Source organism: Clupea harengus, chromosome 16, assembly GCF_900700415.2.
Source record: "Clupea harengus chromosome 16, Ch_v2.0.2, whole genome shotgun sequence".
In the NCBI taxonomy this organism is placed as follows: Eukaryota; Metazoa; Chordata; class Actinopteri; order Clupeiformes; family Clupeidae; genus Clupea; species Clupea harengus.
The window spans coordinates 10,031,095-10,043,567 of record NC_045167.1 but is presented as its reverse complement, the minus strand read 5'-3'; the positions used below and the strand labels follow the sequence as shown (position 1 = coordinate 10,043,567).

Sequence of the window (12,473 nt, the reverse complement as noted above, 5' to 3'; positions counted from 1 at the left end):
CCGGTGACGTTAAAACTTGATTGAAGCCAGGCCTGTCATGAAAACTGAGTGTGTAGAAAGTAGCCGAATGTTACAAAAGTAAGGGTAGTCTGGCATAGTTCTGTTTTATCCGGAAGATCTTTTTCTGCGCCAGTGTGTAGTTCCGGAAGACGTGGCGGCTACTGCTACTGCATTTGTAATGCAGTTACCTAATTTGCCAGATTCACTGAGAAGTTCTTGCGGTTCATGAGACAGTAAAGCTAAGACTATTCAAAGATGATATCGCTAACGGATTCACAGAGTGAGTATGTTTACTGCAAAACAAAGACACTATTGTCAACCAGTCGGTATACTTGTGACAGCTGTCTTTAAACAACTAAAATAAACCTAATGGAAAGCCATGGTACCTAGCTAGCATGCTAAATCAAATAAGTAAGCCAGCTACCGACTAGCGAACAGTAAACGAATAGCCACTTTTACCGCTTCAAACCTAACCCATATTATGAAAGTGTATACATTGGTAAATTATTTGTTTGTATGGTGTAGTCATGCTTGAACTGAAATTGTGTATGTTTGTCTTTAGGCAGCAAAGATAGCTAACGCCAGCTAACCTATCAGTATTTGAAACTTCCTTATGTTCCAGCTGGGTCTAAGAAGCATGATTTGGTTTGTTTTGGTATGGATAGTGGCTGACAATTAATAGAATCTAGTTGGATAATGACTTATGTTAAGACAAGTGTACGAGAGTAGGCTGACGGTGTGACCGATACGTGGCTATTGTGATTCCTGTTCTATGTGATGGAGCAGATGGAGTGGAATGCTCTCAGATATTCCTCGCACTAAGTTAAGTAAATATGGCAGACATGCCTAGGTAAGATATCTGGCTGACTGCTGACGTAGACATGACAAATACAACTGATATGAAGGAAAATAGAGGGAAGTCCTGTCTTGAAACAATGATAATTGTAAAGGCGCTCCTACAGTCCCTCTTCTCCATTAGGTCTATTGATCAGTAGTCGTAGTAGTGCCTCTCAAAGTAATCTCAGCATTTCATTGTGGTAGGACACACTGCTAACAAACCATCCTAAAGCCAACTCTTTATCTTGCTTCACAGAAATAGGCATTGGCCTAACAGGGTTTGGAGTTTTTTTCCTGTTGTTTGGAATGATCCTGTTTTTTGATAAAGCCCTCTTAGCCATCGGAAATGTAAGTATTCTCACGGAAACCCAAAATATGCTGTGTGTGTGTGTGTGTGTGTGTGTGTGTGTGTGTGTGTGTGTGTGTGTGTGTGTGTGTGTGTGTGTGTGTGTGTGTGTGTGGACATGTGTGTGGATGGGTAATGCGGGGGTTGCTTTGACTCAAGCCACAATGGTGTAACAGTATCTTTGCCTGAATGCTGAGAATTCCACAGCTGCCAACGGCACTTTCAAAGGCAACAGTTATTCAAGGCAAACTGTTAGGTTTTGTGCTATGGACTTTCATCACCTGTTACTGCAACAATAGGCTATGCGAGTTTGAAACGTAATTTTTCATCACTTATTGTGTGTTTGTGTCTGGTTCCAGATTCTTTTTGTGGTAGGTCTGGCATTTGTCATTGGTCTCGAGAGGACCTTCAGGTTCTTCTTTCAGAAGCACAAGATGAAGGCCACCTGTTTCTTCCTCGGTGGTGTGTTGATCGTTCTGATCGGCTGGCCCATTGTTGGGGTTTGCCTCGAGTTCTATGGCTTCTTCCTGCTTTTCAGGTAAGCATCCATTGCAAGAAAATGTTTCTAATTTTAGCACCTGGATGAAAAATGTAATGAATAAGTCATCAACATGATACACTTTATGTATCATTTGTATAAGACATATCTTTTACACATTAATATATAACTTAACCATGGGAAAAGGTCTAGACAGCATTTCATTCCACAGTTGATGTATGTACTGAATGAATGCAAGAACACCTTTTTGTATATTAAAAACGTATTGATATAAAATGACAGCTTTTTGAAGCTTCCAATTCTCTGATTTGGTGCTGACTAACACTGTTTGTGTGTTTGTTTGTTTGTTTCTTCTCTCAGGGGCTTTTTCCCAGTAGTCATAGGCTTCATCAGGAGGATACCCATCCTGGGGTCTTTACTTAACCTCCCCTTCATCAGTGGGGTAAGTGGAGCATGAGGGGCTGGACTGGGGCACAGTGGAGGGACACAAGGTTGTGGTTTGACTAAGGGGATGGCAGCTTTGGCCTGGGGAGCAGATCATATGTGTGTCTAGACTAGAGCTGTTTTCAGATATGCTCTGCAACCCTGAACTTATCTAGACGTTACGTTGGAGGAGCTGTGTGAGAACGCAAATGTCCGAATCAGTTGGACTGAACATAAGCCCGACTTCACCCTGCCAGCTCCCCAGCACAAAGTCTGTGTAATGTCCAGTTGAGCCCGTGTGAATAGAGCAGGTCATTGTCTGGAGAATTCCCTGCAAGCGAGTGGGCGTGTTGACACCCCTCACCACACGCATGACACAGGAGAGAGACAAAGCGACCTGCTGCCATTCCGTTTCATTGAGAGTCGGCGATTTACAGCGACAAGAGACAAGTGGCAGGGCGAAAGTATTTTTTGCAAATACTGAGCCATCCGACACGGTGACTTTTCAAAATGAGTGAAGGCAGCATTACTGAAAAAAATTATACTTGCAGTCACAGTTTTTAGCTTAAACTTCAATACATAGCACAACCACCAAGGTCTAGCTACATAGCGATAACTAGCTCTCTAAACTGAATAGTTGCTAGCTAGCTAACATGTTTAGTTCTGTAACTTGGTAACCACAAGCCAGGAACACCCATAAGCGAACAAGGGTTTCTTAGGGCTTTGCAATTAATCGAATTTCAATTTCAGTTACAATTATGGCTTCCAACAATTATGAAAATACCATAATTTATAGTACTTTACAGTGGCCCCTACCTAAAAGCCAAAACTCACTCTCAACCACTGAATGAGTAGTGTCACTGAACTTAACTAACTGAATGAGTAGTGTCACTGAACTTAACTAACTGAATCAGTAGTGTTACTGAAATTTCACACGGTTTAATATTCATGACAAAACATGGCGTTACATTCGTGAGCAAGCTAAAGATATTATAGTTGAATGTTACAAGCCGAATCTACGGGGAAAATAATTAATGCTAGCCAGAGTTAAAGGATCGGGGAGGGAAGAGCTATCCACTCTCTTAGTGTTATCCACTACAGCCCTGTTCAAGACACGATTCACTTTTATCTCAGTTATAGTAGCATACCAGTTTCAAGGCTAGGCTAAAAAGGTAAATAAGTAAATACTACTACTAATAAAGTTAAAAAAAAGATTCTATTTAATAAAAGCACTGATGGTCCAGCATCTGGGGCTCATGACTGCGTGGACAAGCGCAACACTGCTGGAAAATATCCCATTGGAAACAGTGATGTCAATGTTGACCAAAATAATCGTGACTATGAATTTTGCCTTAATCGAGCATCCCCAGCCCCAGCCCTTGCCTCTCCTGCATAGACATAGGAAGACTCTTCCTGTCTGTATGCTCTCCTGTGTCATTCATGTGATAGTATGGCAAACCAAAGTGAGTATTTCCAGTAGGTGAGAATGTGTCTGACACGGACACTCTCCTGTTCTGTCTTACACGTGTGAAAGGGCCACTCCGGACCTGATTCTATGGAGTTCATATGAGGGAACGCTTAGGTGTCTAGACTTAAGGCCATTTGGGGTTGGGTGGGGGGGGGGGGGGTGCTCCAGAATCCTCCAGGCACATGCCAAGTTTGTGTTGTTTGGGTGCGGTTTCACCTCCATTCCAGACTGGAACAAGGTCTGGCATATGCCCCACTGTGCTGACAGAGCTATGCAACACAAGTTGTGTCGTAATGAAAACAGATGTCACGTACGTGTACAGTGGAGAATGATAAAATCAGTGTTGCTTAATGTTGTCCACATGCTCTTAACTAATTTACATGAAGCACTAATGGGATTGTCTTTATATAAGCACATAACCCTGTGATGAATGTTACAGTACATTTGGCTTTGATGCATGTGCCTTTTGCTGCATACTGATTTTGAGCAGCTATCCTACTAACCACAAAAATGCTGAAAACAAACCCCCTACCAGAACCCTATCGTTTAAATGTTTGGAAGACTTGATTTGATTGGTGTGTACTATGTCTTTGTGTGTGTGTGTGCGTGTGTGTGTGTGTGTACCGTCTGTCTGCGTGTGTGTTTGTGTGTGTTCCTTTTCAAGCCTTCGTGAGGCTCTGTGAAGAGCAGCCCACAGTTGTGGTCAGTCACCACTGCTCCCTGCCGCCACGCCAACCCCCCCACACACACACACACACACACACACACACACACACACCCCTTGTGTGCATGGCCTTGTGTGCATGTCACTTCCATCAAGACTCTGGAATGCATCATCTATTTATTTAGTTGTTTCCCTGATTTCTTTGTCAAATCATCCAATCCTTAATTCCACCTCTGACAGATCCTTAGAGTGATTGGCTTGATGAATGGCCTTGTTTTAGATCACTGTGAAATATTACCGTTACTGCAGGGAAACCTCCTTGAGCCGATAAGGTCAGATTGATTACTAGTGTTTGCTGCTCCTAGCTCTGGGCAGCAGAACCAAAGGAAAATTATAAAATAATAACAAAAAATAATACATCGTAATTAAATCTTCAAGCCAGATCATTTTAAACATTATCTTAATTTTAAATGTAACTAAATCACAGTCTTCTGTACATATTCTCTCATTTTAGCATGTCTTCACACTCTTTAGTTCAGTCTTGTTTAATGTTGCAGCGAAATCAGTACAAAACTAGACTAACTAATTCTTCCAACTTGCCTTGTAATACACAATTCAATGCCAAACAAAAGACCTCCATGGGAAATTGTATCTTCTCGGTTTGAATCTTGAATCCCTTTCAGCAGGACTTTGAAGCCTTGTTTTTATTAGATGAGGCACAATTTTCTTGTATGGGCTGATACAGAAATGAAGTTATCAGAATAAAGGATATGTTCTGCAACTAAAAGTTGTTTACAGTCAGTTTACAACTAAATTACATTTTTTAACATTTCAGTGGACACATTTCATCTGCCATAAGGTGTCCATACGGTCTAAATGACCATGTCTTCTTCTCCAGTTATTTGACATGGATTGAATCGCATGCTTTATTTCCTCTGTATCGTGATTGTACTGCACCATTATGCAAAGTGTCTGTTCTCATCTAGCCTGTTTCTATTCATGCAACATGGAGTTTATTGTTGGTCCTCTTCCTCTCTGTCTCCATACATTTTTGAAAGCTTATACATGTTGTGTTTGCATGATGCTGCAGGACTTTTCAAATCATTAACTTGCTTTTTCTTTTCTTGTTTCTTTGCAGTTTGTGGACAAAGCGAGCGAAAGCAACAATATGGTGTAGTCACTAGAGACTGTTTCAGCTGACACTATTTATGGCAGTTACCCAAAGCGACTATGTTTTTTTTTAAATCCCTCTACTAGTCAAGTCAAAGTCCAAAGGTCATGCGATGAAGTTTCATTCATTCTCAGACTGTTTCCCTCCTCTTTGGGAGGAACAGGAGAGCGCGAGAGAGAAAGTATTTTGCAACACCCCCCCCCCCCCACACACACACGCACACTCACTCACGCACGCACACACACACACACACACCACTCGTCCTGCCGTGGCAACCAGCGGCCGCCAAAGTCTGTTACCTTTGGGTGGGTGGAGCTTCCAGCACTCAGGTGTGCCCCCTGTACCCAAACCCCTGCTGCCATTGGACACTGTTGATGATGATGGACTCACTCCACCCACCACTTCACCTCACGCCACTCCCCCCTCAGTGCAGGGGGATTTCTTGAATGTACAGTGGAATGCCTCCTCCATCTTCTCCTTTTCATCCCCCTTTCACTGGAAGAGGAGAGTTGGGGATCCTGTTACGGCCTAAGGCCTAAGCCTTCCCATTGTGCCTGTGGTCTGACCTCCGTCTGATGGGGGTGTCAATCTCAGCCATAAATTTAACAATGTGTTACATTTTTATTTTATTATTATTTTATTTTATTTGGGTCTTATCAGTACCTGGAATGACAGACCGGGTGCTGGGCCTAGTCTAAGGTTAAACTGCAGAAACGGTCATTTGCTTTATAGGATTGTCTAGCAATTGTTAAAGTTTATTTTATTTTTTTGGTTGGATTTGTGTTTTCCAAACATGCTTGACTCCAAAAGGCCTTTGAAATATGAAAAAAGGGTAAAGGTTGACGTTCTTGTGAATGGTTAAATGTGCAGTTTTTCTTTGTTTTTTTGTTTTGTTCATCTGTTACTTTTGTAAATACAGTTTTAAAAAAACATGTGCTCTGTCTTTTTTTTGTGTGAACTGGCTATGACATCAAGTCCCATCTTTGTAGATTTGTATGTAACTAAGCGTTCTTTATTATAATTATTATTTTAAATCATTCATCAACTGAGTATGAAACATTGCCAATACCTTACCCTGAATGAATAGCTCCGTGTATGTAGTATCTAACCAATAAAACAGCGCAACGGCGTTCATTGAGAGCCTGTCAGAGACTCATTCAAAAAAAGGCCAGCTCTTTATTTTCGCCGCGCCAGCGAGCAGATAGTAAACATATCAATATTTCCCCGCAGCTTGTTACATTAATAACCCGGTTTCTGCTTTCACGCGTGAATTTGTGCTTCGTGCGCAGAAGCATGAATCGACTTTATGCTCTCCTCTTCGTCTTCTTCAAACTGAGGTTCAAGTATAAATCAAGAGGCAGCGATACATCTTGTTAATGATGAACTGTGTATATTTTATAATGCGGTATTTATGGCCGCGAGTGTACACTACATTTAGATGGGTAATTAATTGCGCATGCCCTGAGACGGGTTGTCGCTCAGTTGGTGTATTAGGGACCTGGCTGTAGTCCAACCTCTCCCTGATCAATCTGACCTGACCTATCGCTTTAGCTGATTTCCATAAACCATTACGCGGAGGAGCCCCCCTCCCTCCCAGATGACTATAAATACAGAGGATAAACGCATAGAACGCAATTTGGCACGGGCAGAATACCTTGCTAGAGCTGAAGAGGATATCAGTAACAATGCAAGTAAGGCTGAGATTGACAGCAGTTCTTCGAATTCTTTTTAGAATAACCTTTTCAAGCGCACGCGAATCGTTTTTGTAATGCAAAATATCTGAGACCTGATGAGACTTTTAAAAATGTAGAATCAAGTAATTGCTTACAATTATCAAATAGTGCGCACCTTTTTACACCAGTCCTGGATACATTTTGTCAAGTTTGGAATTAATCCATTCTCTCGTTTGCGTTTTACGCATGGAGATAGTGCTGGTGCATGATGGAAAAGTTGTTAAACTAATGGTTAAAGTACGTATTCAGGCGTTGGCGGGAACGTTGTAACATCTTTTTTAACAACTTTTCACAGAGTCTGAGGAATCTAACCGCCTACGCCTTCACTTTGTTGCTGGTCGCAACGTTTGTGTCCCAAACTTGGAGCGCACCGAAGGTACTGATGTTGATCACGCTGTTGTGAGATTTTCTTCCGACGTATTGAGTGACTTAAGTGACAGTAACGCCGTCTTTGTTTTTATTTTTCTCACATATAGGGTGGCTATCAGCGTAGAAACTGGACACCCCAGGCAATGTTGTATTTGAAGGGAACACGTATGTACCCAGTTAAACAATGCATTGTATTCTCCCGGCATAGTTATTGTCATGCGCAAAGAGGTGCTTGAAACGCTGAATGTGAGACTGACCCTTTGTTGCTTCCCACAGAGGGACGGAGGTTTGTCCCAGAAGAAGTGAAAGAGAGAGATGTCTATGACACTCTACATTTAGGTAAGTTGGTGTAATATAGTTATTGCAGTATTGGATTTGTGTAAAGACATTGAGATATTGAGAGACATTGACATCACTCTCTCTCTCTCTCTCTCTTGTTGTCTACCTGTCCATCTCTCTGCCTGTCTATCTATTACTTTCAGAGACTCGTAGTCAGAATATAGAGAAGCTGAGTGTATCCAAAGCGGCTGCAATTCTCCTTAATTTTCTTCAACGGGCCAAAGAGGAAGGTGAGAGGGTCACACACAAGGTCACAAATTCAGCTATTTTGATGTGCATAGTATTAGTCATTGTGTTGATTATTTATAGTTATTGTGCGGAGGACTTTCAATAAAAGCGGTGTGTGTGAGCGTGTATGTGTGTTTATGTGTGAGCGTGTATGTGTGTTTATGTGTGTGTGTTGTCACATACTTTCCCACAAGTATTATCACATACTTTCCCTCTTTCACCCCTTTTTTTCCTTCCATCCATCCATCTATGTCGGTTGGATTGTGTATAAAGCTGAAATGGTGTTCTTCTGTTTCAGGGGAGAACAGTGAACCACAGGCTTACTTTCCAGATGTTCCAGGATGGAAACAAGACTACTTCTGAGCGAATATATATATATATATATATACATATGCGTTGTATATTGTTCTTTTTTAAATATTGGATTGGACTAATTTATTCTGTCAGAGAAAGTGTTTGTATGCGTGCATGGAGCTGCAGCTCAACAGTGTGTCTGAGTGTTTGAAATAAACAGAACATGCATTCATAGCCTCCATTGCAGTGTCAATATGTCTGACCAACTCTCACTAAAAAAAAATTCTCCATACATTCTCCATGAGAGAAATATGTCTATTTTTGTTTATCAGGGTTGGTTATCTGGTTACCCTGCGCTGACAGACAGATCTTTATGGCACTTAAACAGATAAAAAAAGTGTCTGGTCCAAGTGATTCTCAGAGGGTAAACACAAAGGACAACAACGTCCAGAAAGTTATGATCAGATGTGTTTGTGAGGGGTTAGAACTCATTTAAAATCACCTAGTACCTCTACAGACATGAATATTCCAAAGGGTTTACCAGTTAATGTCTGATATGTGGGCGACACTCATGATTTCGCTCTCTGTAAGGTTTAACACCATAGAGATTATGCACCATTTTATGATTCTTTTAGTTTTCTGCATCATAACAGCATTGCATTGGAGATCATGTAAGAGACTATGCCAGCCATACAAATCTTCCACTGATTGGGTGCTAGAATGCTTTGGGACAGCCATCATCAGTAAAGGGGAAATGTGGGATAGAATGAAGATGGGGGTAGGGGTGGGGGGGCATTTATTCGCCGTATTGCCCTGGCTGTTTCTTCTTGCCTGGGGGTACGGCCCCCAGCATGTCGGGCGTCTTGATGTTCTGCCGGTCCCTCTCCGCCTCCTCATCTTCATCATACGGTTCCTCATCCTCCTCATCGTCGTCTTCCACATCAGAGTGGTGGGGCGTGGAGGGGACCGAGGTAGAGGGAGAGGGGGGCACGGACTGGGGTCGGGGGTAGCGGAAGCCCTCCGCCTTTGGCAGGCAAAAAAAACGACAACATGTTACCCCCTTTAACAACGTGCTGGCCCTGACCGCACAAACTGCAAGACTTTGCAAACAAAAAAACAAAAAACCTTAGCACATAAGAAGTACCTAAAAGCTCATTTACCGTAGTGCATGAGTTACAAATCAAACAATAACAAAGGCAGAAGGAAGGAGGATACCTGTTTGATGATATGGGAAGTAGAAAATGCAAAGAAACCTTAAAAAGAAAATCAAGTCTTTTGCAGTGGAAGTTCATGTTTCGGTTACTGAACTTGTTAAAATATTAAAGGCATAATTCCTAAACACACACACACAAGCTCAAAGCTCCCATTGTGCAAGACAAAAGTGTGTGCCAAGCTCATATTTAAACTTGTCTGATCAAAAGTTAGAAAAGAAGCGCTCTGGGCGGTGTTATCATTGGAAAAATGTGACCAAACTACATCTTGCAACACAAACCAGTTAATCTCTACACTGTGCAAGTCCTCTGCCTAAAACTTCACACTTCTCAACATGTACCTAAATATTACACATAATCTGTTAAATAAAGTTCCATTTAAATTTCTGTTGCTAAACGCAGATCACAATGTGAAAACCACTGCCTCTGCTTCCTACAGAATAAGGGGCATACATTGTTTGTGTGTGTGTGTGTGTGTGTGTGTGTGTGTGTGTGTGTGTGTGTGTGTGTGTGTGTGTGTGTGTGTGTGTGTGTGTGTGTGTGTGTGTGTGTGTGTGTGTGTGTGTGTGTGTTTGTGTATGTTCCTGTTTCTGTGTACATCACAACATCTGCAAAGCTTGGAAGCAGCACAAATCATCACTTGCCATTCAGCCAAATGTTATTCTGTCAATTAACCTGGCAGAAAACGGGTGAGACCTCCTTGTATTCTCCAGCAGTCGTGGGAGAAAAACAGAGCTCTGATTCACACCATTCTCCTCACTTAAGCACATGTCACAGACTGGAGGTTGAACTACACACACACACACACACACACACACACACCCTAACTTGGAGCCGGAGAAACCACAATCTTAATAGAACTAAGTATAACAGCTCATTTGAAAACACCATAACATTCTGGTATATTCCTATATACCCCCCCCCCCCCTCTTTCTCTCTCTCTCTCTCTCTCTCTCTCTCTCTCTCTCTCTCTCTCTCACACGCACACGCACTTTCTATCTCTCTCACACACACACACATACCCTCTCTCTCTTTCTCAGACCATGTTATGAATGCATATTTCCCAAGAACTGGCACCAAGGTCTGGCCCACCGACTCCAGGTCCTGAAAAGGTTCTGACTGCTCACCTGAAAGGTTGCCAGGGCGTCCATCTTGTATTCATCAGGGAACGCCCTGCTGAGGGCCAACTTCCTGGCACGCATGTAGAACTGGACAAAAAAGAAGTAGGTGAGAGGAATGTAGAAAGAGGTAGTGCATGGATGTGCAATGACCAAAGATGCGCCAATTAGCCAATTCAGGAAAGGACATGTGTTACATATGTGTATAATAACACTGGGTTTTTTTCAGTCGATTTGGTCAACATTTTTTAAACAGTAAGTGCATTTCTCGAAACAATTCGTACAGACAGCTACACGCAATTACCTGCAAAAGCCTGTAACTTGCTCAAAATCCTTAGTTTATGTCTCAAACGTAAATATTTATGTCAGTTAACATGTCCGTGCCTTGTCCTTGTCCTTGTGTCATTGTTTATTGTTTTACGAACAAGACAGTCAAAATGCTTAGTCATGTTGTCAATGTAATATTGAACTACAGAGGTGTTCCAAATTTCCATTTTATTGTCTATCTCTTTCACTAACAATTGATCCTTATCACAGATTTTTTTGTATAAGTTGAATGTTATCCACATTGACTCTATATAGAGTCTACATACAGTCAATGATTATCCATGACACTAATTTCAAAGTTTCCAACTGGCTGTATGCTGTAATGAAGTAGAAGGACATAGAAAATCACTGTCGGAAACTGTACCCTTGGAAACGGTACCCTCATTTACAACCTTCTCAGGAACAATATGAAAATATTCTTGCATGCCACAAATTCTTTAAAAAAAAGAACCTCTGTATTGGCTAATGCAATGACAAAAAGAATAGATGTAACTAACAGTAATCAACATTTTGTGAGGTCACAAAACCATTCACTGATAGTGTTTGTGTGGTAGAGGTTTTCATGGACCCAGATGCACACAGTCATTCGGCACGGTGAGGGATGAAATCACTGTAGATGATTCCCAGGAGGGTACAATTTTGTGTGTGTTTGTGTAAAGCCCAATGGTGACAATATGACTGAACACCTTGATTTCTGACATAGTGGGACATACTGTTACTGTATGTTTCCCTCTGGCCTGGCACATCCACTCTGGCTCACTGACCCGTGACATTTTAGGCACATGTCCTGCATTTGGACATATTTAATGGGGGGGGTATGACTATGACGAAAAGCTGCATAATACATTTTGATCAACATGGCATATGCAACTGATAACACAGGCAACTGCAGACCAGAGCACAAACTCATTTGCAAGAGTGGACCAAAGCATTTGAAATTTTTCAAAACAAGTGACTAGATGATGTGAGGTTGAATAGAGATCGTTTTGAAAACTGTACCAAAGGCAGAATACACTTATTATATTATATTCACTTACATATTATTCATCATATTACCTATTATTATTATTATTATTATTATTATTACCTAATATAATATTTATTACTATAAGAGTCCTATACAGTTTTGGATGCCATTGTGGATGTTAAGAAGTACCATAAAGGTATAAAGGACGTCTTGTGAATATGATAATGTGAATGTGTGTGTGTGACAGCCCAAATCACAGGTAACAGTGCATGGAGTGCACACACTCACCCGTCCCAGGTACCTCCAGTCGAGCAGATCCGACAGCCTCTCGGTGCGGTTCCGCTGGATGATGCGCTGGCGGCGTGACTGCTGGCAGAACCCGAACATGAAGTGGGTCAGCTGGTTGCACGACTCGTCCGCCGAGCGGAAACGCCGGTCCACGATGTAGATGCCTGTCGGAGAGGAAGAGGAGGATTGGC

General features: G+C 41.8%; 3 protein-coding genes across 3 annotated transcripts in view; 2 read left to right on the top strand and 1 right to left on the bottom strand.

Annotated features, from left to right (window-relative positions):
- Positions 1–2: 2 nt before the first annotated feature.
- On the top strand, positions 3–6,447 carry golt1ba (golgi transport 1Ba). The gene is made up of 5 exons (XM_012824460.2): positions 3–280; positions 1,094–1,185; positions 1,543–1,721; positions 2,043–2,124; positions 5,376–6,447. Exons 1-5 carry the CDS (start codon positions 256–258, stop codon positions 5,412–5,414), a joined length of 417 nt encoding a protein of 138 aa, XP_012679914.2. The 5' UTR covers positions 3–255; the 3' UTR covers positions 5,415–6,447.
- gys2 (glycogen synthase 2) overlaps positions 6,163–12,473 on the bottom strand; it is a 19,078-nt gene continuing 12,767 nt past the window's right edge. Inside the window, exons 14-16 of the mRNA XM_012824488.3 lie at positions 12,283–12,446; positions 10,710–10,790; positions 6,163–9,395 (exon numbers count right to left, since the gene is read on the bottom strand). Coding sequence (XP_012679942.2) covers positions 9,168–9,395; positions 10,710–10,790; positions 12,283–12,446 — 473 coding nt within the window. The 3' untranslated portion in view covers positions 6,163–9,167. The remainder of the gene's footprint in view (positions 9,396–10,709; positions 10,791–12,282; positions 12,447–12,473) is intronic.
- On the top strand, positions 7,052–8,461 carry spx (spexin hormone). The gene is made up of 6 exons (XM_031582795.2): positions 7,052–7,099; positions 7,437–7,517; positions 7,618–7,675; positions 7,787–7,849; positions 7,993–8,079; positions 8,376–8,461. The coding sequence occupies exons 1-6, from the start codon at positions 7,094–7,096 to the stop codon at positions 8,438–8,440; spliced, it is 360 nt and encodes a 119-aa protein (XP_031438655.1). The 5' UTR covers positions 7,052–7,093; the 3' UTR covers positions 8,441–8,461.